Source organism: Salvelinus namaycush, chromosome 8 (genome assembly GCF_016432855.1).
Source record: "Salvelinus namaycush isolate Seneca chromosome 8, SaNama_1.0, whole genome shotgun sequence".
Classification (NCBI taxonomy): Eukaryota; Metazoa; Chordata; class Actinopteri; order Salmoniformes; family Salmonidae; genus Salvelinus; species Salvelinus namaycush.
This window is the reverse complement of record NC_052314.1, coordinates 42,884,908-42,906,188: the sequence shown is the minus strand read 5'-3', so window position 1 is coordinate 42,906,188 and position 21,281 is coordinate 42,884,908. Positions and strand designations below refer to the sequence as shown.

Below are 21,281 nucleotides of genomic sequence, written 5' to 3'. Positions count from 1 at the left end.
AATACACCCCACTGAACGTCTCAACCATCTGGAGTAAACACTAAATACCCCTTCAATGTTAGGAGAATTTATTTCTAAATAAAATCTAATCAGTGTTATCACTTGGACTTTTTTCATCATTCCCTCCGTGTGAGATAATACAGTGTGGTACTAATTTCTTTCTCTCTTATCAGTGAGTATGTTTTCACATATCCCCATCTGATTCAGATGCTGGAAAGTTGACTCACATTTTGCACTTTATCTGTCGCCAAACCCACTGGCTCCAGGTCATCTATAAGTCTTTGCTAGGTAAAGCTCCGCCTTATCTCAGCTCACTGGTCACCATAGCAGCACCCACCCGTAGCGCTCACTCCAGCAGGTATATTTCACTGGTCACCCCCAAAGCAAACTCCTCGTTTGGCCGCCTTTCCTTCCAGTTCTCTGCTGCCAATCACTGGAACGAATTGCAAAAATCAGTGAGGCTGGAGACTCATATCTCCCTCACTAGCTTTAAGCATCAACTGTCAGAGCAGCTTACAGATCATTGCACCAGTACATAACCCATCTGTAAATAGCCCACCCAACTACCTCATACCCATAATAATTTTTTTTCTTCTCCTTTGCACCCCATTATCTCTACTTGCACATTCATCTTCTGCACATCTATCACTCCAGTGTTTAATTGCTAAATTGTAATTATTTTGCCACGATGGCCTATTTATTGCCTTACCTCCCTAATCTTACTTCATTTGCACACACTGTATATAGACTTTTCTATTGTGTTATTGACTCTACGATTGTTTATTCCATGTGAAACTCTGTGTTGTTTGTGTCGTACTGCTTTGCTTTATCTTGGCCAGGTCACAGTTGTAAATGAGAACTTGTTCTCAACTGGCCTACCTGGTTAAATAAAAAAACACCCTGATCTGCTTCACCTGTCTTTGTGATTGTCTCCACCCCCCTCTCCAGGTGTCGCTCAACTTCTCCATTATCCCATGTGTATTTATACCTGTGTTATCTGTTTGTCTGTTGCCAGTTAGTCAAGTCAACCAGAGTTTTTGTTCTCAGCTCCTGCTTTTCCAAGTATCTCTTTTTCTCACCCCCCTGGTTTTGACCCTTGCCTGTCCTGACTCTGAACCTGCCTGCCTGACCACTCTGCCTACCCGTGAGCCTGCCTTCTGACCTGTACCTTTGCCCCACCTCTGGATTATTGAACTGCCTAACCTGACCCTGAGCCTGTCTGCCGTCCGGTACCGTTGCCCCACCTCTGGTTTACTGACCCCTGCCTGCCTTGACCTGTCTATTGCCTGCCCCTGTTGATTAAACCATTGTTAATTCGACCTGTCTGCATCTGGGTCTTACCTTCATACCTGATAATATATGTAAATGGATGTTGACTGCAAAATGGCAAAATGAGTTGTTGGTGTATAATGGTGAATGGAAGATAGGCAGCGTCAAGTGAGGCATTACTCAAAAAACAACAAAAGCAAAAGAAACCTGAGAAATTCAATACATTTAGTTGTTATTCAATTCATTGCACATTTGCTCATGTGCAGACTCGTCACACTCAATGTAAAGCTTTAGAACATACAATCTCAGTTGTTATTCTGAGTGCTTTCACCTTGGTTGTAAATAAAATATATGGCATATTGACAGGTAAACCCTTTTAATTCATATTTTATGATAATTATGTAAAGTAAACATTGAGAATGAGGCCAGCATTAGTGGTCCACATCATAAATATATTCATAATTTCTGTAGGTAGTGATGCATTTCTCTTTCCCTTTTCCCATCCCATGAAAATACTCTTAATATTATTAATTGTTTATAGTTCTTTGACAGAATTGTCCCCACAGTTAGTGACCTACCTGTTGTGTAACAAAACCCCATCAACCACTGGCCTTGTCTCTTCTGATCATTGTATTTTCACCTGAAAGTGGCAGAATCCCCACTTTGCAGTTTTTCTTTGTTGTGTGCATGCTTCATATTGCACATAAACATGGAACGTCACTGCCCTTTTTAAAAAGAGTTCAACAGGTTTACAATACATAACATCTCTCTCAAATTAAAAAAATAGTTTTAATTGACTGTACACAATACCAAAAACACTGCTCTTTCCCAGGTAGTGTATAGCTCTCTTAACATGCCCTTTCGAGATCCAACCATTCTTCTTGTCCGCTTCCTTACCATTTTGTCTTCCTGTCCAGACTTCCCACAGTAAGTAGAGTTATCATCACTGAGGTCTCTCTGCGTGATACTTCCTGTGTCTATACCTCCCATTCCTTTCCTTGGCCATGTTGATGCATGCGTTGTGCTTGTTGGTCTGCAGGTGGTTCCAGTACTTGACCAGTTCGTTGGGCTGGAACTGGTGGGAGGTGATGAGGTGGCTGTACTTACAGCTGGAGTAGGACACCCTCCAGTGGTTGAAGAGGAACTCGTTGGGCGGTGGCGTGGGGTCAATGCGGAGCTTGGCCAGGCATATTCCCACGTAAACGTCCTCCAGGTGCAGCCTCCGTATGCTCAGAGACGCCTGATAGATCCTCTCCGCCATGTCCCCAGATAACACATACCCGGTTCCCGAGCAGAAGATGGGGTACCTCTCGCTAGGGTACAGCTCTGGAGGCATGTACCACTTGCTGTCCTTGTTGCGGTTGGGTGCGTAGCCCCTCATCAGATAGCCAGTGAAGTAGCTCTGTCTGGGTGGGAGCTCGGGCTTCAGCAGCTTCTGGATGAGATACTCTGTGTTAACAAACATGTCACTGTCTGTCTTCATGACATAGTGCGCCTGCGGGCAATGGGTGGCCACCCAGTTCATGCCCATCAGGGTTTTGATGGTGAGGTTGTAGTATGTGTCCTGATAGTCCTGCTGGATGATGTCATGGTGAACCCAGCTCTCCTCCTCGATGGCGGTCTGGGTGTACCTGTCTGAGCTCCGCCCTAGACCCAGCAGAAAGAGTCGGACGAAACCTAGACCCATGGCCACGCTCTCGTTGCTCCACGTCTGCCGGATAGCGTTCCTGGCGTCTACCTGGCCTGGCTCTGCAGCGATCAGCAGCACCAAGAACGGGGTACTGTCCCTGCACTTGAAGGGCTCGTTGAGGATGTAGCGGTAGGGCTGGGAATTGAGCCTCCCTCCCACGCCCATCTCCTGCTGTAAACTGTTGTTGGCGCTCATCGAGTTCTCTAGTCCCATTACACCCACCATGGCTCCCCCTCCACCGCCACCCTCAGCCTGCTGGGAGCTGAGGTTAAGCTGGGGCTTTGGAGGCACGTAGCCTGTCTCCCTCCAAAGATTCCGCAGACTCAAGCTCTGATTTGCCTCGGTCTTGGCCGTGCGGAAGCCCCTAACGGTGTAGGTCAGGGGGTTGTCACGGGGCCCGGCCCGGCCCGGCAGCCAGTCCTGGTGGCTGAAGAAGAGGAAGAGGGTGAAGAGGAGGGCCAGGGACAGGAGACCCGCCATGTGGGTCCGGAAGAACGAGCGCTTCATGGCCCAGGTCATCTTCATGGGGCAGCAGTGCCGCCGTCTCCACTGCATGGTGAATCAGCAGGCAGGGGGAGCAGGGGGCTGCAGCTGCTCTGGATGGCGCGGCGGCGGTCACATTCGATCACGTCAAACATGTGTTTGCCAACAGCCAGAGGGTTATCTGAGCTGGCAGATGGGTGGGAGTGAGCCCCCTGGCGGACCTAGTAGGGGATGTACAAGCCCCCCTGGCAGAGCTAGAAAGGGGTTGCTTGCGTCCCCTGGCAGAGCTAGGAGGGTGCTGACTCTGTGGCCATGGAGGCAGGTCCCAGGTTCTTCACTGGCTCTGTAGACACACCAAGGATCATGCTCCAGGTACGGGCTCCTTCAGATCAGAGACTGGAGTCACCTTCTTAGTGGATCACCTCTCTTATCTGGGAAGACAGAACAGAGAAACAGGCTTGGCAAATGTTCAGAAATGTGCCTACTACTGTAGAATTGTATGGCGTGGAGCCATACGTATGTCAACAGTTTAAATTGTATAGATTTTACTATATCCCCATGAGGAACAAAGCTTATTTAAAATTATTCAGCTTTGAATTTGTTTTGTTGTTTCTTTGCATTTTATTCTTAGTGGCGGATGATCAAAGTAATTCAGAATGACTCATCTATTCAAAAATGAAACCCCTGCTGCACTGCATGAGTAATGTATAGTCAAAGAAATAGAATCCAATGTGTACAGTATAATGTTACGCATTCACCATGGTAAGTACCTCTTGTAGTTTATATTTGCACTTTCCATGAGAGCAGCAAAACCTGACACTCATCTCCACTGGCCTTAAATGTCTGCATAGTAAATGCTCCCGCCTGTGGTGGATTGTTAATAATGGGGAATTGAGATGGAGTGAAGAGTGTGAGTTCTTACGTCTGGATGATGACTGCAATGGATGATAGGGTGTAGATGCTAGTGGGGAAGGGAGACGGGCGTGCGTGCGTGCGTGCATTCATACTCACGTGCATGTGTGTGTGTTGTAACTATTTATGGTACTATAGATATGTATTAGGGAGCTGTGAACGTGATATTGCATACATCCATGAGCACGTCGGTGTGGATGTATACCAGCAGGGGCCTTCTGAAAATGTTATATCAGTTGTGTTTTGCTTTATAGCCTACTTCCTGGTATGCCCATAGTACAAATTGCATGGTAAAACACTAATTACGTAATGACCAGCTGTTCTCTTTCTTTGTGAGTCATTTAAACAACCAGTGCCATGTTCCATTCGGCATCAATTAGTTCTCTATTATGATGAATTGTTTGAAGAACCAACTACATTGTTATTACATAATTTCTCAATAACTAGGTAACCAACAGTTGAGCAGGACTGTGAAACAAAGCATAGCTGTATGTATGAAAACTCCAGAGAGCTAGACTAGCATAAAAACCAGGTCAACGTCAACTTCAGTAACCTACCTCTCCTCTCCAGTACATGTGCACATAGTATTTGTGGTCTCACTTCAATAGATTAGGCTACCTACATGGGCGGAGAATCACGTCACAGTTCATTTTCACCATAGAAATGCACCTTTTATAATAAAAGCATTACATGCATAATCACATCTGTGGTCACTTTTGAGAATGGTGTTTTCCTGCTAACGGAACAGTCCAGCCTTGCTGAAGCCCCCCAGATCATCACCGATCCTCCACCAAATTTCACAGTGGGTGCGAGACCTGGAGAGGCCTACAGGCCACAGTGTCTAACACCCACTGTGAAATGTGTGTACAGTCGTGGCCAAAAGTTGAGAATGACACAAATATACTTTTCACAAAGTCTGCTGCCTCAGTTTGTATGTTTGCAATTTTCATATACTCCAGAATGTTATGAAGAGTGATCAGATGAATTGCAATTAATTGCAAAGTCCCTCTTTGCCATGCAAATGAACTGAATCCCCAAAAAACATTTCCACTACATTTCAGCCCTGCCACAAAAGGACCAGCTGACATGTCAGTGATTCTCTTGTTAACACAGGTGTGAGTGTTGATGAGGACAAGGCTGGAGATCACTCTGTCATGCTGATTGAGTTTGAATAACAGACTGGAAGCTTCGAAAGGAGGGGGGTGCTTGGAATCATTGTTCTTCCTCTGTCAACCATGGTTACCTACAAGGAAACACGTGCCATCATCATTGCTTTGCACAAAAAGGGCTTCACAGGCAAGGATATTGCTGCCAGTAAGATTGCACCTAAATCAACAATTTATCGGATCATCATGAACTTCAAGGAGAGCGGTTCAATTGTTGTGAAGAAGGCTTCAGGGCGCCCAAGAAAGTCCAGCAAGCGCCAAGACCATCTCCTGAAGTTGATTCAGCTGCGGGATCGGGGCACCACCAGTACAGAGCTTGCTCAGGAATGGCAGCAGGCAGGTGTGAGTGCATCTGCACGCACAGTGAGGCGAAGACTTTGAGGATGGCCTGGTGTCAAGAAGGGCAGCAAAGAAGCCAAGGAAAAGGTACAGCGATTGGACTGCTGAGGACTGGGGTAAAGTCATTTTCTCTGAAGAATCCCCTTTCCGATTGTTTGGGGCATCCGGAAAAAAGTTTGTCTGGAGAAGACAAGGTGAGCGCTACTATCAGTCCTGTGTCTTGCCAACAGTAAAGCATCCTGAGATGCATCCATTCAGCCATGAATAAAGAATGGTACCAACACATCCTTCGAGAGCAACTTCTCCAAACCATCCAGGAACAGTTTGGTGACGAACAATGCCTTTTCCAGCATGATGGAGTACCTTGCCATAAGGCAAAAGTGGTAACTAAGTGGCTTGGGGAACAAAACATCGATATTTTGGGTCCATGGCCAGGAAACTCCCCAGACCTTAATCCCATTGAGAATTTGTGGTCAATCCTCAAGAGGCGGGTGGACAAACAAAAACCCACAAATTCTGACAAACTCCAAGCATTGATTATGCAAGAATGGGCTGCCATCAGACAGTATGTGGCCCAGAAGATAATTGACAGCATGTCAGGGCGGATTGCAGAGGTCTTAAACACTGCAAATATTGACTCTTTGCATCAACTTCATGTCAGTAAAAGCCTTTGACACTTATGAAATGCTTGTAATTATACTTCAGTATTCCATAGTAACATCTGACAAAAATATCTAAAGACACACAATAAACTTTGTGGAAATTAATATTTGTCTTTCTCAAAACTTTTGGCCACGACTGTATTCACCCCCTTTGCTATGAAGCCCCTAAATAAGATCTGGTGCAACCAATTACCTTCAGAAGTCACATAATTAGTTAAATAGATTCCTCTTAACGCTAAAGGGCCTAGCCAGACCATGAAGAACAGCCCCAGACCATTCCTCCTCCACCAAACTTTACAGTTGGCACTAAGCATTCGGGCAGGTAGCGCTCTACTGGTATCTGCCAAACTCAGATTTGTCCGTACGGCTGCCAGATGGTGAAGCGTGATTCATCACTCCAGAGAAGTATCCACTGCTCCAATGGCGGCGAGCTTTACACCACTCCAGCCGATGCTTGGCATTGCGCATGGTGATCTTAGGCTTGTGTGCGGCTGCTCGGCCATGGATAATGGATACCCATTTCCTTATGCTTCACAACGAATAGTTGTTGTGCTGAAGTTGTTTCCAGAGGCAGTTTGGAACTCGGTAGTGAGTGTTACAACCGAGGACTGACGATTTTTAAGCACTACGCACTTCAGCACTCGGCGGTCCCGCTCGGTGAGCTTGTGTGGCCTACTACTTCGCGGCTGAGCTGTTGTTGCTCCTAGATGTTTCCACTTCACAATAACAGCACTTACAGTTGACCGGGGCAGCTAGCAGGGCAGATTTGATGAACTGACTTGTTGGAAAGGTGGCATCCTATGACGGTGCCACGTCTTCAGTAAGGCCATTCTACTGCCAATGTTTTCCTATGGAGATTACATGGCTGGGTGCTCGATTTTTATACACCTGTCAGCAATGGGTGTGGCTGAAATAGCCAAATCAAAGTTAATTTGTCATGTGCGCCGAATACAACAGGTGTAGGTAGACCTTACAGTGAAATGCTTACTTACAGGCTCTAACCAATAGTGCAAAAAAGGTAAGTAAAGAAATAAAACAACAGTAAAAAGACAGGCTATATGCAGTAGCGAGGCTATAAAAGTAGCGAGGCTACATACAGACATCGGTTAGTCAGGCTGATTGAGGTAGTATGTACATGTAGATATGGTTAAAGTGACTATGCGTATATGATGAACAGAGAGTAGCAGTAGCGTAAAAGAGGGGTTGGTGGGTGGAATCCACTACTTAGAAGGGGTTTCCACATACTTTTGTATATATAGTGTATAACAGAATAGGAAAATAAAGCATTTGTCTGGAACTAGTACTGTATGCAAACTCCTTAGGGCTTGTGGGCTGGTGATGGAGGTAGAATGGAATGGTAGGGGGGCTTCTTGCATATCATCAGCCGGGTTTAATGCCAGGGGCGGAAGTATAAATTGCAGGTTTGCACAACATGACGCTACTCTGCGCCGCTCTGGTGAGCCTGTGCCATCAGCCCCCCGCCACTCCATGCCTCACCAGCCGGGGCGGAGAGTCATCTGTCAAAGGAATTTTCAGGCTCCAGCAAGCAGTACTGCAGGAGCCTCAGCCAGCCACCGGCGATATTAGCCTTCATCCACCATTCACCTTGCACCTCCAGCTTATCAATACCTCGCCTGCCTGCCTCTCTGCCTGCGTGGAGAGAAGCCACCCTGCCAGCTCTCGCTCTCTGAGTACACACACATACACAGGCATATACACACAAACATGCTGCCAGATTTTGGCAGGCTGAGGGGCCTACGTTTCTTTCCATATAATTGAGACACAAACAGCTCAGTTCCTGAATTCTTCCTCCATTTCTTTCTGTCTTACTTTCAGTTTGTTTGTTTATTAGCATTGTGTTTGTTCATGTGTTATGATGTGTAATGCTATGAGAGTGTGGGTGGGTGAGTGAGTGAGTGAGAGAGAGGGAAAGTGTTTACTCATTTGTCACAACAACTTGATGGGAGCATGCTAACCTTTTGAGCAGAATGTGCCTACCCTGTGCAGGCAGTTACAGCAGACTGAGAGTTGCCAAGGCTGGCTTTGCTTTAAAGGTTAACACACTTTACATCAGAGCAAATCGAATGCTCGAAAGGTTTCTGTTGCCTATATATGGAATAATTATCAGGAGTCTAATACAGTATGCACACACGTGTGGGAGCGCACACACATGCACACACACAGAGTTGATCTGCAGGAGAGGAGATGTTGACGTGTTGTTTGTCAAATCAAATGTTATTGGGCACATATATGTGTTTAGCAGATGTTATTGCGGGTGTAGGGAAATGCTTGTGCTTCTAGTTCCGAATGTGCAGCAATATCTAACAAGTAAAATCTAACAATTTCACAACATATACCCAATACACACAAATCTAAGTAAGGAATGGAATAAAGAATATATAAATATATGGAGGAGCAATGTCAGAGCGGCATAGACTAAGATACAGTAGAATAGTATAGAATACAGTATATACACATGAGATGAGTAATGCAAGATATGTAAACATTATTAAAGTGGCTTGTGTTTCATTTATTAAAGTGGCCAGGGATTTCAAGTCTATGTATAAGGCAGCAGCCTGTAATGTGCTAGTGATGGATATTTAACAGTCTGATGGCCTTGAGATAGAAGCTGTTTTTCAGTCTCTCAGTCCCAGCTTTGATGCACCTGTACTGACCTCGCCTTCTGGATGGAAGCGGAGTGAACAGGCAGTGGCTCTGTGGTTGTTGTCCTTGATTATCTTTTTGGCCTTCCTGTGACATTGGGTGCTGTAGGTGTCCTGCAGGGCAGGTAGTTTGCCCCCGGTGATGTGTTGTGCAGACCGCAACACCCTCTGGAGAGCCCTGTGGTTGTGGGCGGTGCAGTTGCCGTACCAGACGGTGATACAGCCCGACTGGATGCTCTGAATTGAGCATCTGTAAAAGTTTGTGTGGGATTTAGGTGACAAGCCACATTTCTTCAGCCTCCCGAGCTTGAAGAGAAGCTGTTGCACCTTCTTCACCACACTGTCTGTGTGGGTGGACCATTTCATTTTGTCCGTGATGTGTACGCAGAGGAACTTAAACCTTTCCACCTTCTCCACTGCTGTCCCGTCGATGTGGATGGGGGGATGCTCCCTCTGCTGTTCCCTGAAGTCCACGATCATCTCCTGTGTTTAGTTGACGTTGAGTGAGAGGTTATTTTCCTGGCACCACACTCCCAGAGCCCTCACCTCCTCCCAGTAGACTGTCTCGTCGTTGTTGATAATCAAGCCTACTGCTGTTGTGTGATCTGCAAACTTGATTGAGTTGGAGGCTGCATGGCCACGCAGTCATGGGTGAACAGGGAGTACAGGAGGGGGCTAAGTAAGCACCCTTGTGGGGCCCCAGTGTTGAGGATCAGCGCAGCGAAGCGTTGTTTCATACCTTCACCACCTGGGTACGGATTGTTAGGAATACATAGGTATTCCTCTTGTCAAAATGGGATAGGGCAGTGTGCAGTGTGATGGCGATTGCATCGTCTGTGGACCTATTGGGGCGGTAAGCAAATAGAAGTGGGTCTAGAGTGACAGGGTGACAGATTGAGGTGATATGATCCTTGACTAGTCTCTCAAAGCACTTCATGATGATAGTCATTTAGTTCAGTTACGTTTGCATTCTTGGGTACAGGAACAATGGTGGCCATATTGAAGCATGTGGGGACAGCAGACTGGGATAGGGATATGTCCGTAAAAACACCAGCCAACTGGTCTGCGCATGCGGCTAGGGATGCCATCTGGGTCGGCAGCCCTGCAAGGGTTAACATGTTTAAATGTCTTACTCACGTCGGCCACGGAGAAGGAGAGCCTCAAAGCGGGCAAAGAACCTGTTAAGCTTGTCCGGAAGCAAGATGTCGGTGTCCGCGACGTGGCCTGCTACATACGTCTTGGGTCTGAGCCGTTGAATTGCGACACCAAGTCTCTATACTGACGTTTTGCCTGTTTGATTGCTTTAATGAGGGAATAACTACACTGTTTGTATTCGGCCATATTCCCAGACACCTTGCCATGGTTAAATGCGATGGTTCGCGCTTTCAATTTTGTGTGAATCCTGCCATCAATCCACAGTTTCTGGTTAGGGTAGGTTATAATAGTCACAGTGGGTACAACATCTCCTATGCACTTCCTGATTACACTGTTGTCTAATCAAGTGAAATTTCACACCGTCTGATCAGGCATCAGGCAGGCATCCCTTTTGGTAGCGTTTCAGTGATTAGGCAGAACGTGGTGCTTCATTAATGTGTTTCCTTGCCTCCCATCACTGTCACACCAGCCAATTAGTTACAGTGGTGATAATTCAGGCCCCAGCAGTTCCACCTCAGTAAAAAATATCAAAGACTGCATGATAATATTGGAATCCAGCTAATGACTGATACATCTCAAATCACACCTAATGATAGACGCCATTAAATGGTGAAATCTAATAGAACACCAAGGCGTAAAATGTCCAAATGAAGAGTTTCTTTCCAAACCACTATATATCCATTTTCAGAAATGTTGGTAAATCAGCTTTTATTGTTTAACTTCTTATGGCTGGTTGGCAGTATTGAGTAGCTTGGATGAAAAGGTGCCCAGGGTAAACTGCCTGCTACTCAGGCTCAGAGGCTAAGATATGCATATTATTAGTAGATTTGGATAGAAAACACTCTGAAGTTTCTAAAACTGTTTGAATGATGTCTGTAAGTATAACAGAACTCATATGGCAGGCAAAATCCTGAGAAAGAATCCAACCAGGAAGTGGGAAATCTGAGGTTTGTAGGTTTACCTATCCAATATACAGTGGGATATTGGTCATTTTGCACTTTCTAAGGCTTCCACTAGATGTTAACAGTATTTAGAACCTTGTTTGATGCTTCTACTGTGAATAATGAGGGAAGGAGAGCTCTTTGAGTCAGGTGTCTGGCACAAGCTAAACATGCGCGCTCACGTGAGAGCTACCTGCTTTCCATCACATTTCGGAAGACAAAGGAATTCTCCGGTTGAAACATTATTGAAGATTTATGTTAAAAACATCCTAAAGATTGATTCTATACATCGTTTGACATGTTTCTACGAACTGTAATGGAATTGTTTGACTTTTCGTCTGACCTGCGCGTCATGAATGTGGATTACTGGACTGAACGCACAAACAAAATTACTGGACTGAACGCACAAACAAAATGCGTATTTGGACATAAATGATGGACTATATCGAACAAAACAATTTTTTTTTGTGGAACTGGGATTCCTGGGAGTGCATTCTGATGAAGATCATCAAAGGTAAGTGAATATTTATAATGCTATTTCTGACTTCTGTTGACTCCAAAACATGGCGGATATCTTTATGGCTTATTTGGGCTCTGAGCGCTGTACTCAGATTATAGCATGGTGTGCTTTTTCCGTAAAGTTTTTTTGAAATCTGACACAGCTGTTGCATTAAAGAACTTATGAAAGAGATTGCTGTGTTTTATCAGTATCTACAGTTCCTTGCAAAAGTATTCATCCCCCATGGTGTTTTTCCAATTTTGTTGCATTACAACCTGTAACTTAAATGGATTTTTATTTGGATTTCATGTAATATACATACACTACCGGTCAAAAGTTTTAGAACACCTACTCATTCCAGGGTTTTTCTTTATTTTTACTATTTTCTACATTGTAGAATAATAGTGAAGACCTCAAAACAATAAAATAACACATATGGAATCATGTAGTAACCAAAAAAGTGTAAAACAAATCTAAATACATTTTATATTTGAGATTCTTCAAATAGCCACCCTTTGCCTTGATGACAGCTTTGCACATTCTTGCCATTCTCTCAACCAGCTTAATGAGGTAGTCACCTGGAATGAATTTCAATTAAAAGGTGTGTCTTGTTAAAAGATAATTTGTGGAATTTCTTTCCTTCTTAATCCATTTGAGCCAATCAGTTGTGTTGTGACAAGGTAGGGGTGGTGTACAGAAGATGGCCCTATTTGGTAAAAGATCAAGTCCATATTATGGCAAGAACAACTCAAGTAAGCAAAGAGAAACGACAATCCATCATTACTTTAAGACATGAAGGTCAGTCACTACGGAAAATTTCAAGAACATGGAAAGTTTCTTCAAGTGCAGTCACAAAAACCATAAAGTTTTTGAAACTGCCTCTCATGAAACTGCCTCTCATGAGGACCGCCACAGGAATGGAAGACCCAGAGTTACATCTGCTGCAGAGGATAAGTTCATTAGAGTTATCTGCCTCAGAAATTGCAGCCCAAATAAGTGCTTCACAGAGTTCAATTAACAGACATTTCATCATCAACTGTTCAGAGGAGACTGTGTGATTCAGGCCTTCATGATCGAATTGCTGGAAAGAAACCAATACTAAAGGACACCAATAATAAGAAGAGACTTGCTTGGGCCAAGAAACACGAGCAATGGACATTAGAACGGTGGAAATGTGTCCTTTGGGCTGGAGTCCAAATAGGAGATTTTTGGTTCCAGCCGCCGTGTCTTTGTGAAACTAGGTGTGGGTGAACAGATGATCTCCGCATGTGTATTTCCCACTGTAAAGGATGGAGGAGGAGGTGTTATGGTGTGGGGTGTCACTGTCTGTGATTTATTTTGAATTCAAGCCACACTTAACCAGCATGGCTACCTCAGCATTCTGCAGCGATACGCCATCCCATCTGGTTTGGGCTTAGTGGGACTATCATTTGTTTTTCAACAGGACAATGACCCAACACACCTCCAGGCTGTGTAAGGGCTATTTTACAAAGAAGGAGAGTGATGGAGTGCTGCATCAGATGACCTGGCCTCCACAATCCCCTGACCTCAACCAAATTGAGATGGTTTGGGATGAATTGGACCACAGAGCGAAGGAAAAGCAGCCAACAAGTGCTCAGCATATGTGTGTAGTCTTTCAAGACTGTTGGGAAAGCATTCCAGGTGAAGCTGGTTGAGAGAATGCCAAGAGTGTGCAAAGCTCTCATCAAGGCAAAGGTTGGCTATTTGAAGAATCTCAAATATTAATAATATTTGGATTTGTTTAACACTTTTTTGGTTACTACATGATTCCATATGTGTTACTTAAGAGTTTTGATGTCTTCACTATTATTCTAAAATGTAGAAATAGTCCAAATAAAGAAAAACCCTTAAATGAGTAGGTGTTCTAAAACTTTTGACCGGTAGCGTACATATATTGTGGCGTACAGCAGGTCAGCCACCAGGGGGAGACTCGTCGAGGCCTGGTGACAGACGACGTATACATCACGGGGCGATGGCTCCGTCTGCTGGACGTGCCAGGTCTCGACGGGATCTCCGGCCAGGACAAATTGGGGCCGATTGGGGATTGGTTGATTGATCAAGGGCTGATTACTCACCAGCTGTACAAGTCCCATAAAGCTGCAAAAAGGGCAGCATACAGGGGAGAGCCTGGGGGAGGAAAGGACTCCCATATAGTTGGGGACGGTACCAGAGGTTAATGGAGAGCGTTCCGTTTTGATCCCCACAAGATACAGCAAGACCTGGAGCCCAGAAGACGGTATCCCTGAGAGGGTCTCTTGGGGGAGGCCTATTATTTTCTTTTGGACTATTATTTTAATAAACACCTTTGAAACTGAGCTAATCCTACTCTGTCCGTGTCTGATCTGTGTAAACGTTCTGACCCAACCCCCTGGTCGGACATGACACGGAAGCTCTATTAGACTCCGGAAGTATGGGAATGCCCAAAAGGCTCTGTACGTTTGAACGGACAGCACTACGGGAAGGATGGCCAAGGCAGACTGGCCCCGTTCCTCTCTGGGAATGCCCAAAAGGCTTATTGGGACCTGAACGACGAACAGGCGGCTAACTACGATGGACTCAAATGGGAGATACTCAGCCGCTACGGGTACAGCTTGGCCCATCGGGCTCAACTATTCCACAACTGGAGGTTCATAGCCGACGCATCCCCCTGAGCCCAGATGAGCGACCTACTACGCGTCACCAGGGGATGGCTCCTAACTGACGTACCCACCCTCTCCATCCAAGACAAAGTGGTACTGTATCGCTTCCTACGGGCACTACCCCACAACATGAAGAGGGCAGCGAGGCTATGCGTGCCCCAGACCTTGGATAGCCTCCTGGAAGCAGTGGAGATGCATCAGAACACTCAAGCCCTGCTGAGTGGGAGGCGGGCTGAGTCGACGACCCATTCGAAGAGTCGGAAGGACAGCCTCGCTGCTGGGTACCCTGAACCGACAGTCGGCAGGGCCAAAGCACCGCAAACCCGTGGAGAGACGGCTGGGGTAGGGCCGACCCGCCACCGACGACCCCAGGTAGATGGAGACCAAAGGAGGTGTTTTGAGTGTGGCGCCTGGGTGCACATGGCCTGGAATTGCCTGCCTCGAGAAGATCGATGCGATCAGCAAGCCCCGGAAGCGAGGTGGGTCGCGCTGTGAATTACGTCACCTCCTGTTGGGCACCCATAGTCCCGGTAAAGGTTGTCGGACATAACACGGAAGCTCTATTAGACTCCGGAAGTATCGTTACCCTTATAACCTCGAGCCTGCTGAACCAAATGACTGAACGGGGAAGGGAGATGTCCATTTCCTGTGTTCACGGGGACACAAAGCGGTATCCAACCGTATGGGCCAACCTCGTGACGCCACATGCGAACTGCCAGATAATGGTGGGTGCAGTACCAGAGTTGCCGGTACCTCTCCTAGTGGGATGAGATTGTCCACTGCTCGTGGGGGCAGGAGTGGAGGAAGAAGGTACGAGCCAAGACGATAGCGAGGACAACCCATCGCCTGTGCGGCGCGGAAGCAAACGGTTGATCAAGCTGTATCTATCGCCAGTCACTCACATCCAGAAGTACCTGTCAATCCACCGCTATCACTTGGGCTGCAGCAGCTTTCAAGTTAGGGTCCTCCCACTGGGCCATCCTGAATTGTCCCCTCAGTTGGCCCCCAGGGGGTGTCTCGACTGGCCCTTCAAAATTGAGGAGGGGGAGGCTGGGCTCTTCCTCCCGTGGTTCCCCGGGGTACACCGGTACATCCTGGACACCGGTACATCGAGGACACCGGTACATCCTGGGAATCGTAGACTATGCCACCCGGTATCCCGAGGCCATTCCCCTACGGGCAGCGGTGTCCAAGGGAATCGCCCGGAAGCTGTTCCACCTCTTTAGCCGGGTGGGCATCCCGAACGAGATCCTGACAGACCAAGGTACTGAGTTTATGTCCCGCTTAATGAAAGATTTTTGTGCTCTCCTGCAGATCAAGCAGATCCGGACCACCAACTTTCTCCTGCAGATGGATGGGCTTGTCAAGCGGTTCAATAAAACGCTCAAACATATGCTGCGGACGGTCATCGAGCAGGACGGGAGTAACTGGGACCAGCTACTTACTACCCCACCTAATATTCTCAATCCGAGAAGTACTCCAGTCCTCCATGGGGTTTTCCCCTTTCAAACTCCTCTACGGGAGGAGGCCACGCGGCCTACTGGACCACGCCAAGGAGGTGTGGGAAACCCAACCGACCCCCTTACGCAGCGTGGTAGAGCACGTGGAGACGATGAGGGAGCGGATGACAGCCATATGGCCAGTCGTGATGGAACATATGGAGAAGTACAAACGCGCCCAAGCCCAGGTCTACAATCGGGGAGCCCAGCTCCGAGAAATCCAGGTGGGAGACAGGGTGTTGGTCTTGATCCCCACTGCTGAAAGTAAGTTCCTGGCAACATGGCACGGGCCCTACGAGGTGATCGAGAAGCTGGGACCTGTCAAATACCACGTACGGCAGCCCGGGAGATGGAAACAGATTTACCCACGTGAACCTGTTTAAGAAATGGCACGAGAGGACAGCCTTGTCCGTGTTATGGTCGGGACCCAGGACGCCAACGGTACTAGTGGTCCATATAGCATTTTGGAAATAAACTCTTCAAATTGTTTTTTGTTTTTGTGACAGTCAAACCGAGTTTAAAGATTAACATTGTGTAAATTTTGATCCTATCAAAGTCCATAGTCTAATATGTTGACGGTCAGTTATTATCAATGCGAGCCTTGTCAGAGTATCGATCGTTCTTTGTTTCATAGTTGTTATTGGCACTCTGTCAAATGCCCTCGTATATTCAATATTGAGCTGTGTGTGATGCTATATGTTTGTTTATTGAGGCCAAAACAAAGACCTTGTCAAAACAAAGGTCTCTGGATAGTAATTTTGGGGGGGACTGGATTATTTGATGAAACAAATGACCTTATGTATACCAGACAGATGCTGCTGAAAACCGACCAGCTGACAACCAACTGCATGTTTGGCTGATTGAGTCTAGAGAGGACATTGTGGTGTACACAATAAATGTGATTGAATAAACCATTCAAGGTAGACTACTCTTCACACGTACCTTAACCATAACTGTGATATTTGTTTTGATAAAGCAATCTCACAAGTCTTCAATATGTGTACAGGTTATGACTGTCATACAATGCTATGGCTGTATTCCCCTATTGTTACAGCCAGACTCCGTCAGGGTCAGTCTGAGGCCAAAGTATTAAGCAGTTATCACTCAACCCACCCCTCAGTCGGAACATGCCATTTTTTTCTAAGAATAGCCTTTATGCTCTTTCCATCCAGTGCTGATGTCTCTGTGTGTGTGCTGCTGCTCCAGAACGGGTCTAAATGAATTGCTTAGTGTTCTGAAATCTCACACTGTACCCTCTGACCCCATCGCTCTCACATCTAAAGGCATTTTAATCTGATGTTATGATTATAAATAACTTAGCGGCTTGTGTTGTTATTGCCATCATCCTGAACAACATTTACAGCGATGTTCAAGTAGGCCTAGTGGAGACTTGAATATGAGTCTGATTGAATCTACTCAGCACTTTACTTTGTATTCTTACATTCTGTCCTCTGTGGGTTGACTTCTCCGTTTTCTGGGGATTTTCAAACATGGGGAATGTCCTGGGAATTGCATGCTATTGTGCTTCATTCAGAGCGAGTGTATCATTTGTATATTGGCTCTTTCTTTCTTTCTGTCTCTTTCTCTCTTTCTCTTTCTCATTCTCTCTGTTCAATCGTGGCTTGTTTGTTCCGTGTCTGGATAATCTTGAGTACAAGCAGGAAAGGCAGGCCCTGAGAAAATGTGTATGTGTGTGTGTGGGCTAATGTTACTGGATTGACGGGGTGTTTCTTCACTTCATCGCCTAGGCGCTGGTCAAATTTAGGCCAGGCCACCGGAGCCCCCCTGTACACAAATCCATATCTGATGCCTTCGAATCACATTCAGCCGTAGCAACTCAGAGGCATTTTCTGATACTGTATTAGTTTTTGTGAGATAATCAGCAAACCCTCAGAATGGGTGCAGCTTAGTAAGAATAGTTTAATTAAATGAGAATAGATGATCTTTGTTGACGATGCAGCTGCTGTTGGGTTATGTGTGTGTGTGTGTCATAGATTTAATCATTGTATTAAGTTGTGTCTGTGTGTGTGTCATAGGTGAATTCACTATGTTGGGTTGTGTGTGTATCTTGTGCGTTAAGTCATTTTGCTGGGTTGTTTGTGTGTCTCATCTGTTAAGCTGCTGTGTTGGGTTTTGTGTGTGTGTTCGCAGGTTAATCTGCTGCAATAAATGATGACGTGCTTGAAAATGAGATCCTATTTAAGTAGTAGAGGGGGAAGCCTGCAACCCAGATGAAGAACCAAACCCCATGCATTTCAAAGGGACATCTCAGCAATTAGCTGTCCCTAAGCATCAGGGCCAGTGTGCCAATTTCCCCAGTCAGTGGGATGGACATGATGCATGGGATAGAGCCAGTGTTAATTGAATTGGATCAATGAGATCTGCCTGGCATGCCAGCATGATTCACTGGATCAGGCAGGTAATGGTTTTGAAAGGTCTGAGAGGGCTGTAAACGACAGAGCTGTGAGCCTGGCTATGCTGTGGGAAGAGGATATATTGATGGATATTACATTTGCTATTAGGATTTTACCCACAGTTTTCAATTTAACACTTCCTTAGAAATGATATGTGACAATCTCAAATAGAGTTAAACTAAAATGTTTTAAAGTGTTGACAAATTAACACCCCAAGATTGTTGGGTGTTGCATATTCCAACTGAAATTAACACTTTATTAGAGCTAATGCTGTTACACTTCCTCAGTATTAGGGAATTAACCTGTGGTGTTACAGTAACACATTTGGGGGTTTTGTTTTAACACTGTAGAGTGTAAAGCCTTATTGCATATTTATTTCCCAGGGTACCTTTCAAGGGAATTTTAGAGGTTCCTGTACCACCAACGACTGTGTTTGCTAGTGACAGAGGCAAGCCTGTTGCATTTGATGGCTTTCAGTCTTGTAGCCTTCACCAACTAAGGTTACATTATTTATGACAATACAAAACCTTTTGGGGACAATACCATACTTTGACAGCCTAGTTGTACCCTAGCACAGTGGCCTGAAACTCATGGTTTGCAGGCCACGTTGGCAAGTCACATTATGCTGGCTTGCAAAGTGTTATACCATTCTTATAGGATGTCTAACAATTGGAACTTTAAATCACCTGAAATCTGTTGTTAGAATGACTGCCAAGGTAGGGAAGAATGATAAATGAGACTACCTAAACCATCTCAATAATTTGTGAAATAAGTTCAATAACTTAGATTGGATTCGTTTAGAAACGTCTATGTTATTTAGTGTATTGTTACTTTGTGTAGTATAAGATCAACTATTCAATCAATGTCCACAAGAAACATATATATACATAAAAAATAACTCTTCTAAAAAGCAACCTGCAGCAAAGCATGCTGGGAAATATAATAATGAGGCCTCTCCCATGTCTTTTTCACTCTGAGAGAGTTAATGATAATTAACTCAACGCAGTATAGTATTCTACTGTGATTCAAATAACACTTCATTTATTAACCGCAGGTGGCGTCAATTTCAATGCCACTGATGTAAGCACCACTAGAATCAACACTCAGGTATAACACTCACAACACTTTTGTGTTTTTTACCTCAAAACTGAGATTTTAACACCCACAAATGTTCTGTGAAGCGAGAGAGGAGGATGGGAGAGAGAGAGGAGAATGACGGAAAGAGGAGAATGGAGGGGGGGGTAAATTAATAATGAGGATTGGGGGAGGTTGAGTGCCAGAGCTGTTGAGACATATAGTACTGTACCTCCTCCTGTGACTGGCACACGGACTGTGTGATCACTGGTGCCGTCTGTCGACGCACTCGGCACGCCAACACTGCTCCTCTCCTCCGAAATCTGGGGAAATGTCCACTTCCACCCTGTCTGCCTAATCATGCAACACACATCCCCCTCGCCCGGGTCTGAATGTATTATTGTTGGTGTAACACTCATCCATTTGTCACAGTGCGTTCCACAGCCTGTGTCTTCTCCTCTCCTCATCTGCCTCACCAAGACTTCAGGTTTAGGGTTCTTTCTCCCCTCTTTTCAATCCTTGTCTCAGCACTACACCTTTCCTATCTCTCCAACGGTCTCACCAGTTTCTCTCTTTCTCCTCCTGTCCCCACTTCCCTTATGCAATGTGCCTGAAAATAAAAAAGAAGCCTTCACTGTGCCATTTGTTTCCTCTTCACTGTTCTTTTATGCATCTGTTATCCTCAGCCTGCTCTGCTGAAGGAAAGGAAAGCAGTGCTGAAGGACGATAGAGCCGAGCTGTGGTGGTAGTGCTGCGGCTAGTCCCTCATGTTGCTAGGCAGTCTGACAGAGAGAGCGAGAGAAAGGAAAAGAGAATAAACCCTCCACTCAGGGTTTCTGAGGATGGCTGCAGTAGAACATGATTCTGAATCTCGAGGAAAAAGCTCTCGTCCCTATTTTTCTTTCTCTCTCTCCCTCTCTCTGTCCAGCTGCTCTCCTCTCGGCTGGGCTCCGTTGTTCTGTAGCGGGAGGAGAAGTAAGCAGCTGTAGCGTGGAAGCAGAGGCAGAGGCAGGCTGACAGGCACCGCTACACTGACTGAGCTCTCAAACGTCACTGCATACTTAGCAGAGGGGGTCACACGTGATCCACGTGACCCGTTTTAGATTCACTCCGTTCCTCTACCCCTCCTCCCCTCCTCACCTCAAGGGATTTAATTCTGCGTGGGCTTGATGGATGGACACATATTTTTTTCCTCACACACACACACCTTACAAATTGACAAGTTTATGAAACCCCCGTGTCTGATTCTTCATGAACAGTAACTCTGTGGTTCAGTAAAGTAACATAATAGCCGATGAGAGCTATGTGATGCAGATGGGATGAACACTGTAAATATTGTAAGGTATCTCAGCGGCACGGGTGAGGGACTACATAATTAATAGGATCTGGTTGACAGAACTGCTTTTGAGGCCAGGGAGAGAGTATATGTCAGTAGAAAGTAACGCTTAGTCTGTGATTGATTCACCCACAGCTGCCAGGTTACAGGCAGTGCCTCGGCACATTTATATCATGTGGTATTTATTAGATAGGTGACTTCCTGGACTCGTCTGGCCTGGCTGAACAAGGGAACAGCTAGCGTATCAAAATTAATCATTAATTGTCAGCGTGGGGAGGAATACTCTCACACAGGTTCTCTCTCTCGCTCACTTTATTTATCGCTTGTGTTTTTCACATAAACCCTCACATATTGTAGATTAGAAGACATGCCAAGTCTGCAGAGGCTATGAACACACACCAGCCTGCTGAGCATTCACATGCGGGTCATTTATTTGATTGATTGATTGTTCTTATTTGTTCATAAAAAAAACATATGAAGCTGCCTCAGTTACAATCAACATTAGCCTACATATTTAAA

General features: G+C 45.6%; 1 protein-coding gene across 1 annotated transcript; it reads right to left on the bottom strand.

The window, feature by feature from the left end:
• Positions 1-1,535: 1,535 nt before the first annotated feature.
• LOC120051920 (beta-1,3-galactosyltransferase 2-like) lies at positions 1,536-20,412 on the bottom strand. Its single transcript, XM_038998804.1, has 2 exons — positions 19,659-20,412; positions 1,536-3,873 (listed from the first exon to the last, which is right to left on the bottom strand). The coding sequence occupies exon 2, from the start codon at positions 3,512-3,514 to the stop codon at positions 2,213-2,215; it is 1,302 nt and encodes a 433-aa protein (XP_038854732.1). The 5' UTR covers positions 3,515-3,873; positions 19,659-20,412; the 3' UTR covers positions 1,536-2,212.
• Between the last annotated feature and the right edge of the window lie 869 nt (positions 20,413-21,281).